This window comes from Chironomus tepperi, unplaced genomic scaffold, assembly GCF_022539635.2.
Source record: "Chironomus tepperi strain 1889 unplaced genomic scaffold, CSIRO-AGI_Ctep_v1 contig_175, whole genome shotgun sequence".
Classification (NCBI taxonomy): domain Eukaryota; kingdom Metazoa; phylum Arthropoda; class Insecta; order Diptera; family Chironomidae; genus Chironomus; species Chironomus tepperi.
Genome location: NW_027226297.1, coordinates 343994 through 361401, shown reverse-complemented (window position 1 = coordinate 361401; position 17408 = coordinate 343994). Strand labels below are relative to the sequence as shown.

The 17408-nt window shown below is 34.6% G+C and overlaps 1 protein-coding gene across 1 annotated transcript; it reads right to left on the bottom strand.

Moving 5' to 3' along the window:
• Window positions 1-235: 235 nt before the first annotated feature.
• On the bottom strand, window positions 236-1484 carry c12.1 (spliceosome-associated protein CWC15). The gene is made up of 2 exons (XM_070638552.1): window positions 1116-1484; window positions 236-845 (listed from the first exon to the last, which is right to left on the bottom strand). The coding sequence occupies exons 1-2, from the start codon at window positions 1244-1246 to the stop codon at window positions 311-313; spliced, it is 666 nt and encodes a 221-aa protein (XP_070494653.1). The 5' UTR covers window positions 1247-1484; the 3' UTR covers window positions 236-310.
• Between the last annotated feature and the right edge of the window lie 15924 nt (window positions 1485-17408).

Genomic DNA, 17408 nt, shown 5'->3' with positions numbered 1-17408 from the left:
TATTTATAACAGCTTACAATGTAAATTTCACACTTCCTTATCAATTACACTATATTCGTAACTGCTATGCACTTAATTGCCACTTGCGTCGATCTTATCGCTTTCAAATGCGTCTCGGTTGACAAGATTGCACCGTGTATGCAAAATAATGCATTTTACTAATTAATCAGCTTATGATCGTGCTTGCCTTCGAGACCTTTTGAAAGTTTTAGGATGTGCCAATAAAATATGCAAATTAGATGTCCAAATGTTAAATTTTTTATTTCTTTTTTTTAATGTTTACAAAAAAATTAATTTTAATTATAGCAAATTACTTAATATATTTATCCATGAATTTTTTGTGGAATTCGGAACGTAGAGAATCATTGATAAAGCTACCGTCCTTTTCAACTTCTGATCTAGCGCAGTTCTTAAACACAACATCATCATTCCAACGTCTTCTCACTTTTGCACTTCCTTTTGGTGCTGATGCATAATTCAATAAAGGATTTCCACTAAGAATATTTTCCATGCGAATTCGTTCTTCTTCTTGTACCTTTTCAGCTTCCTTTTTTGCATTGTCTATTGCTCTTTCACGTTTAATTTTACTCAATTCTGCAAGAAGTGCTGCTGTGTCATCGTCAGAGTCTGAATCATCATCTGAATTATCACTTTCAACTGGATCATCTGCGTCTGGATTTTGTTCCAATTTTTGACGTTTATTATTTGCTTCTAATGCTCTGCGAATAACTGTTGCTTGTTTGGATGAGGATGATGATGACGATTTTCCGGATGTTTCACGTTCTTCCAATTCTTTGCGGAGGTCACGGCTGCGGTTTTCATCAATGGTTCCTTGTCCAGTTTCTCTAAAATTGCGAATAGAATTTGTATTAGATGTAAGTCAAGAAGTAATGGAAATCTGAAGTTTTGACACTTGAATAATCCGTATGTACCAAGAAATATGGAAAATTAAAAGATCCAGTAGAGCAAATAAAATTGTTCAAAGATCCAGAATATCAGATTTAAATAACTTATCTCAATAAGCTTATTCAATCACAAAATGACACTACTTTAATGTATTCCAACATGATCCAGTAAAGCCAAACACTCTGAAATCAATTAAATATGATATTTACCTGTATTTAAGTTTAGTATGGGATGGCAAATCACGAGAAGAGTATTGTTTTGATAAAGCTGAAAGATCCTTTTCTCCTCTATTGGATCCTCCTTTTGCTGTATCGAATGTTGGACGAGCTGCTGTTGTCATTGTTATTCGATTTTTTATAAACTATTGCCTCGTTTGTAGATGAATTAATATGATTTGTGAAATTATGTTATTTTTGTAATTTTCTGTTTAATTCACAGGATTTTGGAGATTCTTTTGTAATCCTTCGATGGATAACGTCTTTATATATCCTAATCCAAAGAGATACTGTGATTCTAAGCAGGTAAGCCACGAGAAAATGTGAATTAAACTATTGTTTACCAAAAATTACAAAGAAAACTGAGCAAACTTTTGTTGCTCACAATTTTAAGCAACGTTTTACGTAAACTTTACGTAAACATTTGAATTTTTAAAATCCGTTATTTTCATCGAAGATTCAAAAATTTAAATAAATGTTTCTAAACATCACGATCATGGATTCACAAGACATTGTATAATTGAAATTAACTGCTAATTTGTGTTAAAATATGGCAAACATTTTATTGATTTCATTTATTGGCATATTGATAAATTATTCATGTCTCAGTAGGAATAAATTGAGAAATAACAAGAATGGTTGATGCATGCAAATTTCAATTTAAGTTTGTACATACTCAACAGACACTTTACATAGTCATATATGCATCTGACATAATAAAAAATAATAATATTAATTTATTAATGGACTGTGATTTGCCGTAATTCTCGTGATCATAGACTATGTAATTTTATTTTTGCAACATTGTAGACGATTTGAACAAAATTAATTTAAATTAAATTTCGTGTCTTAATATTATGTGTGATTTCTCTCGCAAGTTAATCAACAAGTCAATAGATTTATGAGTTATTTGTGGGCAATATTGACATCGAGTGTGGTTTTGAGATTTATTAATTAAAAGTTAATTACCGCGGGCTATTGAGTAGACCAGATTAGATGAAATGTAGGAATTCCAATAAATTGTAATTATTCGTAATTTTTGAATTTATAAATTCATCAAGTGTGAATCACACTGTGTGATAGATATTTCAAATTTTAAAAGTCCGTTAAACTATGAATTCTTTTAAAATTGTTAAATTTTGAAACTTACAAAACCGTTAACTTCAAAGATGATTAAATCGTTTTAATTCAAATCTTACAAAACCGTTATCTTCCAAACTGATAAAATCGTTTTAGGCAATTCAAATCTTACAAAACCGTTAAACTTCAAATCTTACAAAACCGTTAAACTTCAAAGCTAATAATATCTTTTAAATTCAAATTTTACAAAACCGTTAAACTTTAAGTCCAGTAAAATTCTTTAAATTAAATCTTACAAAACCGTTAAAATTTAAATCTTGCACTGTCGTTAATTTTCAATTCTTAATATGTTGCAGATCCATCATTTTTCTGGGAATTTGTACATTCTTTAAGATTTAATATTTCTTCTCTTAGTTCCTATCGCCCAATCATCGCTCAATCACTCAAAGAAAATCACACATCAGCTATTCAATCATGTGCACTTTTAAACTACATTTTAATTATTTGACCTTTTTACAGTCTTGATAGCTGTACTGAATCCTCATAATCCATAACTCCCAATTACTCTATCACGATTCCATTACCAAGTCCAGCAAATAAAGTTGTAAATTCGAGAACTAGTTCACATGTTTTGATTCCAATTCAATATTTACTGTGGATGTGGAACAAATTAAAGTCCTTTCAATAGCTTCTTGCTGAATGCTTTATACAAATTGATTGAGAAATGAATAAACAAAACAGAAAATTAGCAACTTGTTGACACTTTTTTATTCTCGCTTTTCAATCGAAAACAAGAACTTCTTTACATCACGTTTTTCATTGACGAAGACTTTTTCTTTCACAAAAAAATCACGTACAAATCATGAATATTTATGAGACATTTGTCACCAAACATGTGAAGTGTGTTCGCTCTCAATAAAAAATAAAGTTTAATTGATTTTGACATGAAAATTAATAACCAATAAAGAATTTGTAGTAAAATGAGTTATGTATATGGCTTGTAATACACAAAAGGGAACATGCTTTATATGCTTGTGGATAATTAAACTAAATGATTAGATCAGATTGATTTTTTCAATTAATTTACAGAAAAAAAAAAATAGTAGAATGATATGTGATTGATACCTTCACACGGCGCACTATGCTAGGTAGGGTTCCGATTCGCCGCCGTATTAACAGTAAGATGCGATGTTGTCCTGATGGCAGATGCCGATTGTCGCATTGTGCCGCTCACGACCTGAATGAAGAAGGTTTTTTCACGGAGTTTATCAGCCTGCATATCTAGAAATTTTCTCAATTTTGTGACCATTTGCTTTCCTATGGTGAGTCCCTGTCTAATATTTCCATCGAGTTGACAAAAATGAACGTTATAAATAGTTGATGGCAAGTTGAAGTCTAACTCGAACGTATTTTGTTCAACTTGAGAATTGAAGACTTTCCAGTCTACGTTTTCAAGATTCGTAGGAACCGAGACTTGGGGAAACCCTGTTGACAGCTTTGGTTGTTTACTCCGAATATGTTTGCCAATCGAGCTAGCTTTATGTTCTAAATCGAATAAAATTCTCATTTCAATTCTGAAAACTCAAACGCGATCGATTCTGAAAACAATTAAGTAATACATTTCCAGAAAAAGCACTTAAAACTATTAGAAACAACTTATGTAATACTTGAAAAGAATCTCTTTAGTTAATTTACTAATGAACAGTTTATGATTGTAATACAATCAACTAGGTCAACTCCAAAAGGTCTTAATTTTCACTAGAAACAATAAACTTAATAATGTTTAAGTATAGTCCACAACATAGCATGATAAAAGCTGTAATGAAAATCTGCAATCCAAGGAAATCCGATACTTCCTTAAAATAGACACTCATAGCTTATAATTCAGCCAAAGGTGTCATGAAAGTCATGATATAATAAGTCTTAGATTATGTTGGCCAAATGGATATGAATCGTGTTACTTATTCAACAGTTACTCAACAATCAGCACCAAAATTCTAATTTAGATATACACAATAATTGAATTGAACACGTATCCTCATTATATCGATAACCTTAATCACATGCACACGATTGTTAATAATTTATGTGATTTCATGTGATAAGGAATGCATATGAATGATTATTCTCACGTTACTAAAAACGTTATCAAAAGCAATAACTGTTAATTGAGATATATATTTCTGATGTGAAAATGAATAATTACATTAATTGAAGCACCGACGTCCCGAGAGACACAAATGCTTTTAAGACTCCACTAAGGATGGAAACCAGATCCAAATGGCTGCAAATTGACACTTGAGCCTTCAAGGCTCTTTGACCAAGCCTTCACCTATTCCTGTGTCGCTCGGGACTAAAAACAATCGTTCACTGCTATAGCAATCGATTCCAATTAACTGTTATGATTTCAATGTTAAAAGAAAAAATTTTGTATTATTTAAATGTGTATGATGCTATGCTGCAATGCAATTAGCATTAAAATATGATGGAAATATGACAATCGAGGTATTATTTCATTTGTGGGAGGGTAAAATTTAAATAGGATTTTTTAAATTTTTAAAAGAATTGAAGATTTTTACAGCTAAACATAAAGCAGGGGAAGAAAAACAGATGATTAAGACAGCTGCCTGGGTAGAAGCTTGATTCATTTAATAACTTTATAGGAAGGAGGGTTAAACATTAAAAAAGATTGAATATTCAAAAAGATGTAAAAACCAAATTGAAGGATTATTGAATTTTATTAGAATTAATAATTTTAAGATTCGAACTCGTTTCTTGAGATCTTTAACAATACTTAGTATATATCAATTGTTTACTAATTTGTACACTAAGGGTATCTAACAAAATGTCAATCAAAATTGATGCAGTTTTACACAGAATTCATCAAAATAGAATCTGAATTACTGCAATAATACTGAATATAATTTTTGAAAAATTATGAAATGTGCAATTCTCAGAAGTAAAGCAAATCCTAAGTCAATCCTGATGCCGGTGATAACATAGTACGGTACGGAATGTTACGACACAATACGGTATGGTATGGTATATGGATACCACTGGTTGGATACAATTCTACATCTGCAAAATGGTTTACCTATACCGGCCTATACCTTACCAATGGTAAACTAGTGGCACTGTAGCGTACCGTACGTTTTTGTAAATGGCAAAAGAGCATGAGGGATAATAAAGAACTCTTTGTGAGAAGTTGTTGATAGAGATAGTAATGAATTTGGTATCGTCAATCCAGCGATAGAACCAGTTTTAGATACCATCTGAGGGATTTGATTGATATGTACGGACAGCGAAGTAAGTAATTAAATAAGTAGGTAGAAAGCATGAAATACAATGAACAAGAATGAATCTACATGAGATTACGTCTTGATCAAATTCTATATCACAATTTCAAGCCTTCCATTTCACTGACACAATAATCCTCTTCATTCTTACTTCATCATTTCACATTTACATCTACGATCATCTTTCTTAACTTAATTATCAAGTAGGAATATCTAATATAAATAATCAAACATGATTCCTTTATTAGCAGCCTACATTGCATGCAGTTAATGACTTATGTATACAGTCAATTATTTAGCATATAAATTATTCATAAAAATTTAATTTAAAATGAAAAAAATTGAAATAAATTCACATATCATTGCCTTTAGTTGCATAATCGACTACTCTTTTTAACATTATCGACGACAATTCCACTACATATGGTAGTGTAAAAATATTTACAACTTGGTTAATATACAAATTCCATGTTAAGTATGCTGTATTTGGGCAGGTCATGAAAAAATAAATCGCAAAATTTCCAATTGTGGCTGAATGTAATTACTAAAAATGTGAATGACATCTTTTTCGTCTGTGTTGTTGTTGTTGCTTATTCGCATAATGATGTGAGTAATAAATCATTAGTAAGGCTAGCATCTTCAATGGCAGACGAGTAGAGGGAGAGATAATTGTTACATTGATCTTACAATAAATTAAACATGCATACATGAATAAGATATTTTTAAAAAAGTCTTGTAAAAATGGACATCGTGATACGAATATGTATGACACAGATTTTTATTGGAATTAGTGACATTTACACAATTAGTAAGATGCGATAAATTGCAGTTGACAAATTGCTTTACGGTTGAATAATGACAGGGGCGTCTAGTGGATGGAATGTATGAGTTATTGTGGCTGAAATGATTTTTTTACATCAAATTGACAGGCCTAAATGCGCTTAAAATTACATAAACTTGTTCAAAAAAATAACGGTCAATTTATTTTTGAAAATTAACGATATAAAAAATTTCAAATTTCCGAGGAGACAAATTTCTCGGTTTTTCAGAATATAATTTAAAAATCATTAATTTAAGCATTTAGTCATGTATTTAAACTACGAAATCAATTGATATGCTTTTAAACTGATTGTACGAAGCTAATGCTTCTAAAACAAGCTCTCTTCGATGTGTAATTGCTTAGATCTCGCGACTCAGTCTGCCAGCTTTAAAAGTCAATTGATTGATGTCATTTCCCAATTTTTGACTATTTTTCTAACCTTTAATCCTTAAATAATTTTTGACTTCGATCCTGTTCTTTATGACTCACACTATATTGGTACTCTTGCAGTAGTTTAGTGTGGTATCTCAACAAGAATCTTGGGTATCGAGCTCAAATATAGGGGAATTGACCAGTGTGAGAGTAAGACCTTTGGCAGGCAAAGACTGGAAATATGTATTACTCTCGATATGATAAGGAATTGTACAATGCCCACGACATTCCACATAGTCAGTCACACTAATTTAATTTTTGACCAGAAAATCTCAATTTCCAAACACATCTTTTAAAATGTAATTCTTAAGACGATTATTTTGTACTGAACAAAAATTATCTCAATCAATTTGTGCATGTAAAGTCTTAATGCGTGTCCATTAAAATTCATTAATTCCATTTACGCATTTAATTGCATTAAGTAGGAGAGTAAAAATTAAATTGCAAATATTTTTCGTGTTATATAATTTTTATTTATTTGAATGCAGTAACGGTTAATCGATACCGAGCGACACAAATAAAGATGGATGGAGCTCTGTTACGGAGCTTTTAGGGGTTCGGTATTGCTCTTTTGACAGTAAAGGGAAGCAACATCCGTTAGCCATCAATATGACAGGCAAATAGAAGCGATTTCCGATTGGTGTTGGTACTCGAGCGACATGAATGAAGAAGGCACAGCAATGGAGCTTTTTGCTGATCTCTTGATATAATAGAGCTTTGGCGGAACCCTAAAAGCTCCGTAGCTACACCCACTTCATTTGTGTCTCTCGGGCATCGCTTCTATTTCATCACATATTTACTAATTTGGCTGTGTCTGAGCAAATGTTTGTTACTTGTTGTTGTATCCGAATAAATAAATAGAACAAAAATTATTTATTTCAGGAAAGATGATCGTAACATTGAAAATATAAAATAAGTCATATTATATAGAGCACATGTGTATAGCAATCACATAATCTATGAGTTCATCATGTACTAAATTATTTATTTTGTGTGTTTTCATCTGATGAGGAAAAAAAAGAGTGATTCGCGTGCTTCTCATTATTTTGACTTTGATAAATCGTCAAGTTAACTATTTCAAGTATGCGGAATCAAAATGAGTTGTGGAAATAGAAAAAAAATTCAATTATTTGATCGTTTTTCTGATAAAATGATAAATAAATAAATATGGTATTTAATTGCACAGATTCTAAAGGTTATGTGATGTTATGTGTTTTGAGAGATCGTATTAGATATTAAGTAATACTTTAATAATGATGACAGTTGTTTTTGAGCTTGTTTTGAATGTTTTTAGAATCTAATCAGATTACAAATCTGTCGTAGTTAGTCACAATGCCTCGGATGTGTAGTAGATTCGCTCATCGGGATATATTCATTGCATACCGACTCAGCGATCATGAGTTCGAAACTCGCAATGAAAAACACAACTTTAATCCTTTTACGAATCATATGGACTGGAATCGCGGCTTATAGCCTTGTTTTGTAAGCAATAATATCATCAATGCAGAGCTCGAATTCAACTCGGATTATGGATGGAAATTTCGACTTGAATCGATTCGACTCCTTCCAAATTTAGAGTCAACTTCGAGCTTTGCATCAAAGGAATTGTTCGGATATCAGTTATTACTCAGGAATTTCACTGTAGTATCTAGATCTAAGTTTTAGCGATATATCTGGTGTCACTCACTCGTTAAACTGCATATTTTAGGAAGCCCTAAGTCTAAAGATACTTACTTGCTTACTTCCTTGGCTGGGGCGTACGAGGGCCAATTGCCTTGAAACCTCTAAAGATCAAAACATCTAAAATTTGCTAAATTTGCTTATTTTTAAATCAATAAATCTAGACAATTTTTCTGAAATACCTAGATGACATTTTAAATGCTTCCAAATGTTTCTACAGAACACGTATATCACAATAATAATTATTCCCGTGTGTTTATCCCAGCACCAATGAATAACACAAAATTTTTGAGAATATATAAAACAGAAGTTGGAATTTCCCATCGGAACGAAACCAAAATGTGGAAGCAAACATCTGAAAAACATATTTTTCAGTACAATTGTCAACAAGATATTCATTGAGTGCTCATCATTAACAAGAGAAGTTTTACATTCCATCCAGAACTGCGCATTGCACTTGTTATGTGATAAAATGTAATTAAAACTGCAATTTACTATATCTATTGAAATTTCACTCCATTCAAATGAGCTTTTTTATCGGGAAGAATTCCAAAGACGTAATAGAAACTCATTATTATTCAAGACTAGCTGAATACAACGTAGAATGATAAGAAATATTTAAATACTTGCTCATGACTTGTAAAATTTTGTGAAAAAATATTTTGTCAATAAAGTCCTCAGCTAAAATGGCAATAAATTGTTTAAAAAATTGCAATAGTTAGACTTATAATGGCCTAGACATGAATTTGATGAAATTATTAATAGGCTTGTGTGAATTTTATTTTATTGCAAGTAATTTGGGTGTCATTATATCATTAAGAGGGTACTTGGAGGTCATTTTTGGACTAGTCCAAGACTAACCTGAATTGTAGACAGTGTGAAGAAGTCGGTGTCTTCTGGCCAGAGTCTCAAGGTTAGCTCTAGCGTAAAGCCGAATTGTTTTGTCGAATTTGAGTAGAATGCATAGTCAAACCAACCTAAGGACACTACTTTCTGACATTTTTTTCGTTGTGTACCTTACGAGTAATAAGACATCTTGAGACATGGGACACCCAATTCTTTGAGAATGTAGTAGGACAAGGGGTGGTAATTTTTTATGTGGATCGCAAAAATGCAGGTGACGGTTTTGGGTAATTAAGAGCACGAAGATAGTCAACAAATTTGGAAAAAGGCTATTGTAACAGTGTAGCATTTCGTAATTTTGGAAAGTGTAGCCAGACAAAGAACCAGATTCAGAAGCCAACTAAGTGAGGTGGAGTGCATCACAGTTGATCAGTATGGCCAGCGAAGAAGGAAGGTAAGTAAATTTGGGTATTTTCATGAAAAAATTGTCATATTGAAGAGCATCCTTCTGCTCATGAAAACGCCTCTGCCATGTGAAACCCACGGCCTTTTCTCAAGCCACGGTGGACTCAATGACTTCTTCGTTGTGCATTAAGTAGCGCAAAATTTATTAAAATTGTCAAAATATCCATAATTCATAAAGATATTTCCAAAAAGTTTATTAAACCTAATTAATTACTTTTCTCTGAAGGTAAAAAATTGCTCATAAAGCTATAAAAATATACGCTTATCTAATGCTATTTATAAAACAAACAATTAACCGTATAACAATATGGATATAATGATAACACAAAACCACACCATGCAAAATCTTATCAAACTAGAACTATAAATTACATAAATGAATTTTTTCAACAAAATAAACTCAGACGTGATACTGGCAACGGGTGAAAATTAGATCATGACCATGAAACATGTCATTCGTGTAATTATTTAAATTATGGAAGCAATGAAGCTCATTAATTATGAGACGGTAGTTGCAAAAGAAGTATTTCTGGTTGTTGACATATGCAAGCTTTTTCTCGCATATAATGCGCAGGTTGTAATACGCGTTCTTTAAATTGTTGTAAGTTGCACCTGATGTTGTATAATTGGATGTGCTGTTGGGGGACAGTTGAGATGTTTGTTGGTCAGTCTGAAGGCAATTTGTATTTATTTTTAAGAATATAGCATCAATATAATTAGTCGTTCCTTCCTAAAAATCACCTTAACCTTCAAATTCGAACTCATTGACATTTACAGTAAATCGCAATTAATATTTAAAAAAGTCAATCGCAATAAGTTAATGATAAGAATTCGTCTTAGTTTCAAGTTTTTGCACTTGAAATGTCGCGACTTTCATTTAACTAATTTTCATGACTTAATATCGCGCAATTTGCCGGCATATCATAATCGAAACTACAAAATAGTATTTTGTTGCACTAAAAGGTGGCGAAATTTTCATGACAAAACATTTTGAACTTGACGTCAGTTTTATTATGATGCAAAGAACTGTTTTCATGACATCGAGATGTAGTAACGATCATGATGTTTTTTAAAGTTTTATTTCCTTTTATAATATGAGTCACAATGAGGATTTTCTGATGAAACTTAATCGTTGTTACGTCCGTTAATTGACTCAACACTTAAAACGTGATGATACGATGAAATTGATCAAGCTTTTTTTTTTTTATTATTTATGGGTAATTCGATCATGAGGTTGATTGATCCATAGACAATATTTTACGAGACTTAATATGGAAATTGAGAGCTTAGTCATTGACATTTGATGAGATTCTCTTTTAATTTATGGTGTGAAAAATTTGTGATTTTGGTCAATTAAGTAAATTGATGCTACTTTTGGATGAATTTTAGGGTCATTGGTTATTTATGGAACTTTCTAAGCATGATGGTCAGTGATCTGAGATTGATTAATCGATTTTATGGTAAAGTGATGCACCTGTACGGTACCCGAGATACACAAATAAAGAAGCATCCGTATGACTACCATTTGGGATCCAAATCTAGTCCAGTTTCATTTGATGTTAATAATAGAGCTTTAGCGGAGCCTAACTGGATTTGAGTTGCTCGGAGTATCATACCATTACTGGAGAAATAGGCCCCAGAGTAGGATTTGAAAGGGTTTGTAATGAAATGAGGAAAAGTATTGACTTAAACCAGTGTTTTGCAAGTATACCACGGCCAACTACTTTACAGCCGAAATATTTTGGAAATGACATGAATCACATGCCGTGTTCGGTTTCGATCGTAGCTTACCACCAAGAAGTACCGGGTTACAAACATTTTGGACAACACTACTTTATCCATTGAACCTAAAACAATACTTGCCAATAAATCAACTAACCATTAACACCAAACAATTATAAAATTAAATCAATAAATTGAATTACCTGATCGCAGCAATAAAAACACAAAGGAATTTTTAATCTACAGATGCTCCTATAAATAACTTTATTAATTCTGTTTCCTTTAAATATAATGAAAATTTTCTTGTTTATTTCCTCTTCGCATTGGATTAATCAGCAACAAATGGCGATGTTTTAATTCCATCCATATGCAATAAATGATGATATCACCTTTATGAGGAAATAAGTATTGTAATGCCTCATTTATCAAGTACTATTTTTTATATTCACACCGTTTTCACGTGTGAATGTATTGAATTTGTTCAGATTGAAAATTCAGTTTTTTGGATTTTTCAGCAAAACTAAGCACAACGGCAAGGTTTGTTATATCGCAAAAAGTTTGTGCCTGGAATTCCTCACCATAATCAAAAAACAGATTTGAAATTGGTAGAGGCATTGCTGAGAAAATCGAAAAATTCGCTTTCTGTAAGCAAGCAAACAAGCAAACAAACAAACAAACAAACAAGTTAATCAGCAAGAAATCTCAATAACGAGACATCGTAGAGACTTCTAGTTTTTTGCAATCGATCCGTGCTGCTCTATAGAAGAGCTGATTAGATTTTGTGCATGGCAGGAACAGCCGTTGCTTCTAAAAAAGCAAAAAACTTTCGTTTTCATACAAAATTTCAAAATCAATGTTTATTACGATTTTTGAAACATTGAACATTGTATGAAAATTACCAAACATGTGCCAAGCGAAGCTTGGCTTATCCGCTGGAGCTTGATCCCTCAAACATTTGCCAAGCGAAGCTTGGCCAACCCGCTGGAGCTTGATCCCTCAAACATTTGCCAAGCGAAGCTTGGCCTACCCGCTGGAGCTTGATCCCTCAAACATTTGCCAAGCGAAGCTTGGCCTATCCGCTGGAGCCTGATCCCTCAAACATTTGCCAAGCGAAGCTTGGCCTACCCGCTGGAGTCTGATTCCTCAAACATTTGCCAAGCGAAGCTTGGCCTATCCGCTGGAGCCTGATCCCTCAAACATTTGCCAAGCGAAGCTTGGCCTACCCGCTGGAGCTTGATCCTTCAAACATGTGCCAAGCGAAGCTTGGCCTACCCGCTGGAGCTTGATCCCTCAAACATTTGCCAAGCGAAGCTTGGCCTACCCGCTGGAGCCTGATCCCTCAAACATTTGCCAAGCGAAGCTTGGCCTACCCGCTGATGCTTGATCCCTCAAACATTTGCCAAGCGAAGCTTGGCCTACTCGCTGGAGCCTGATCCCTCAAACATTTGCCAAGCGAAGCTTGGCCTACCCGCTGGAGCCTGATCCCTCAAACATTTGCCAAGCGAAGCTTGGCCTACCCGCTGGAGCCTGATCCCTCAAACATTTGCCAAGCGAAGCTTGGCCAACCCGCTGGAGCCTGATCCCTCAAACATTTGCCAAGCGAAGCTTGGCCTACCCGCTGGAGCCTGATCCCTCAAACATTTGCCAAGCGAAGCTTCCTATCCGCTGGAGCCTGATCCCTCAAACATTTGCCAAGCGAAGTGGCCTACCCGCTGGAGCCTGATTCCTCAAACATTTGCCAAGCGAAGCTTGGCCTACCCGCTGGAGTCTGATTCCTCAAACATTTGCCAAGCGAAGCTTGGCCTATCCGCTGGAGCCTGATCCCTCAAACATTTGCCAAGCGAAGCTTGGCCTACCCGCTGGAGCCTGATCCCTCAAACATTCGCCAAGCGAAGCTTGGCCTACCCGCTGGAGTCTGATTCCTCAAACATTTGCCAAGCGAAGCTTGGCCTACCCGCTGGAGCCTGATCCCTCAAACATTTGCCAAGCGAAGCTTGGCCTACCCGCTGGAGCTTGATCCCTCAAACATTTGCCAAGCGAAGCTTGGCCTATCCGCTGGAGCTTGATCCCTCAAACATTTGCCAAGCGAAGCTTGGCCCCGCTGGAGCTTGATCCTTCAAACATGTGTCAAGCGAAGCTTGGCCTACCCGCTGGAGCTTGATCCCTCAAACATTTGCCAAGCGAAGCTTGGCCTATCCGCTGGAGCCTGATCCCTCAAACATTTGCCAAGCGAAGCTTGGCCTACCCGCTGGAGCTTGATCCCTCAAACATTTGCCAAGCGAAGCTTGGCCTATTCGCTGGAGCCTGATCCCTCAAACATTTGCCAAGCGAAGCTTGGCCTACCCGCTGGAGCCTGATCCCTCAAACATTTGCCAAGCGAAGCTTGGCCTACCCGCTGGAGCCTGATCCCTCAAACATTTGCCAAGCGAAGCACCAACCCACTGGAGCCTGATCCCTCAAACATTTGCCAAGCGAAGCTTGGCCTACCCGCTGGAGCTTGATTCCTCAAACATTAGCCAAGCAAAGCTTGGCTTACCCTGGAGCCTGATCCCTCAAACATTTGCCAAGCGAAGCTTGGCCAACCTAGCCTGATCCCTCAAACATTTGCCAAGCGAAGCTTGGCCTACCCGCTGGAGCTTGATTCCTCAAACATTTGCCAAGCGAAGCTTGGCCTACCCGCTGGAGCCTGATCCCTCAAACATTTGCCAAGCGAAGCTTGGCCAACCCGCTGGAGCCTGATCCCTCAAACATTTGCCAAGCGAAGCTTGGCCTACCCGCTGGAGCCTGATTCCTCAAACATTAGCCAAGCAAAGCTTGGCTTACCCGCTGGAGCCTACTCCCTCAAACATTTGCCAAGCGAAGCTTGGCCTACCCGCGAGACTTTTTATTGGACGGTGTGAATATATCCGCATTGGGTTTCTACCCGATACACTAGTTTCCATTGTCTTAGGTTGTGCTCATTGCCAGTTCCTTTATGTTGCGGTAATGAATTTTTCTACTTGATAAAATAAAACTATGAAAATCCTTCAGAATTAAGACACATTTTATTGAGCATAAATGAGCAATCAATCAGTAAGCAGAGCACGCATTGCTGGCTAGAGAATCTTTATTTTCTCGTATTAACGGGCAAGTCACGTTTGGTGAAGAAACGCTGGCATGCATTTCTTTAATTTAATATGCGCAGGCCTTCAGTTTTTGGATGTACCTAATAATTCGTCCGAGGCTGCAGTTTTGCAGTTTTGGATGAGCCCTAATGATAAGACGTAATTTTGCCTTGATCACATTGAAGCAGCTCGAGTAGTGAACGTTTGAAAATTACGTAACGTTAAAAATAGATTAAATACAAACTTAAAAACCCCTTACCTCCCTACTCTAAAAGACAAGAACCATGTTTCCATAATCTAACAGACAAGAACTTCCGCATACTCATGAGCTCGGTCATTTTGGTGAGAATTCTCATTCCTTGTTAGGACTAAGTACTACGTAATTTCCTAATGCACCCCAATGATCATACTTAGTTACTTAATTTTGTGATTTATTGTCGTTTTTAGAACATAGCTGAAGAATATATATTTTCAGTATCTAAATTTATTCTAATGCATAAAAACTCCTTCCCTGATTTATATCCAGTAATTTTAGATAATAAAATTAAATTTATTAGATTATAATTAATGATAAAGTCTCACATGACTAAGACCAGTTTAAATCTTATCTCCTTACTTAATCTACAAATTAATGCATTTAAATGAATTTTGTTTGTTTTTTTTATGCAGAAACAAGCTTAACTTGATGCCTATTTAACTTATTAATTATTTTTTTAAAAAACTTGGCACACACATTGTAGAATAAAATGCAATTTACTGTCCAAACTTCTATTTTTTGCTAGTTTGAGTTAGAATTTATTGATTGAAGTAGAATGCTTTTAATATTCAAGGATGAGAAGCTAGACTCATAATTTAGGAGTTAAATGTCATTTAGAAAAACCTTAATCTATTCAGATCAATGTGATCCAGAACTGTACTAGTGCGTTTTATTGTTAATGAATAAATAATAAGTGTGAGTGGGCCAGGTCACTGTAATCAGCAGACGTACACTTGACGAAATAGAACATAATTTAGTGTAAGCTTATAGCAACACGATCTATTGTACCATCCCAAAGTCTCTACTGAATGTCTTTGTCCTTGATAAACTTGACAATGTCCAAAAAGCAAAGATGTTGTATTAAGATTCAGAACCACTCATTTGATGACATTACTGCCTGTAACTCTACAAATTAAGGCTGCGAGCCGCGATTTTAGAGCATATGATTCGAAAAAGGACATGTGAAAAGCTCTCCATACCGAGTTTAGGACCCATGATCACAATGTCGGTGTTGCAATATTTAAGTACTGAATTACTTAACAATCTGTCCACCTAGACACTTCTACTCACTTATATTCAAAAGTTAATTGATATATATGAGGTTATCTGAGAATATCTGATGAAATGTCAGATTTATCACATCGAAATTGAGTCCTATAGCACCATAATACAGATTCTATAAAGTCTAACATTTTGTTCTATTTTTAAAAAAATAATCTAATCCGTTAATTGATTTAAATGAATTTTTAATTTATTTTGCAGTCATAAAAGCCATCATCTTAATTGCAATGTGCTATTTAACATCGCCAATCTCAAAATTTATTTTTGGAATTCTTGAATTCGATTAGCAAATAAAATTCCTTATTAACAGTTTGTTGACTTTTTTTTCGAGCTACGTGATTCTTTATTTGAAATAAATTTAAATCCAGTTTTGGACTTAGAGATGCTTGCTGTATGTGTTTTATTGTAGTCTTAAACTTTTGTGATTCTAGAATAAATAACTTGATTAAATTTCCAAATTAGTTCATTTATTCTTGAAAAATCAACATCAAGACTTTATTTACTGTTACAATGTCTCACATGAAGCATCAATGGAATTTGAAATTCTTAAAGATATCGTCCTATAAATAGTCATATCATATAAGTTTTTTACAGCTTTTAACTGTATTTCACATTCTAATAAACAGCGGTCATTAACTTGGATTCTTGTGTTGTGGGATTGATACTTTATGGAATGACAGGGTGAAATTTGTGCTTCTTGATATAGTTATTGGAATTGGATTCTTGTAATGGGCTTTCAATTGTGTATCATTGGGAGTGCAGTAGTAAAATGTATAATCTATAGCCATTAAGTCATAAAATGTATCTTTGTCATAGTCAAGCAATCCTCAATAGCTCAGTAATAGAAGCATGCGACCGTAAATTGTAGGATGTGGGTTCGATTCCCACTCGGGATATTTAGCTTCTTTTAATAAAAAATTATGAGAAACTGCATCTGGAATCTGTCAGAGAAGTCAATAAAAATCCTTAATTCTGGATCAGCTTTATGAACTTGGGACACTGCGATTAATAGAAGGATCTGGAACCACTTACAATAGTTGCACCTGAAGAACCCCGCAATAAAGCTCCAGAAACACAATACGTTCCAAATACCCACAAAACTGCATTCTACACACGAACCAAGCTTCTTAACTAGAGTCAGAGTTGTAAAACAGGTGCCTGTTTTGATCAAAAACCCGTTTTGAGACAAAAACCGTACAAATTCTTGATAATTTGTAAAGTTTTTCTTACACAACCATATAAAATTATCAAGAATTTGGACGGTTTTTGTCTGTCACAGTTGCCTGTTTTGCAACTCTGACTAGAACGATGAAATGGGAAAAGAGCTTACAAAATCGGACATTACTTGGGATTGAACCCAGGACCTTTAGACCGTAAAGCCAACGCTCTACAATTTGACCACTGATGCCATATCACTGTTATAAATTAATCCACACCGACGTCTAAGCGTGGCAACAAAGTAAAATTAAATATTCATATCTAACTGTATTTAATTCGCGTTAATGTATTTCATCTCTAATTAACACC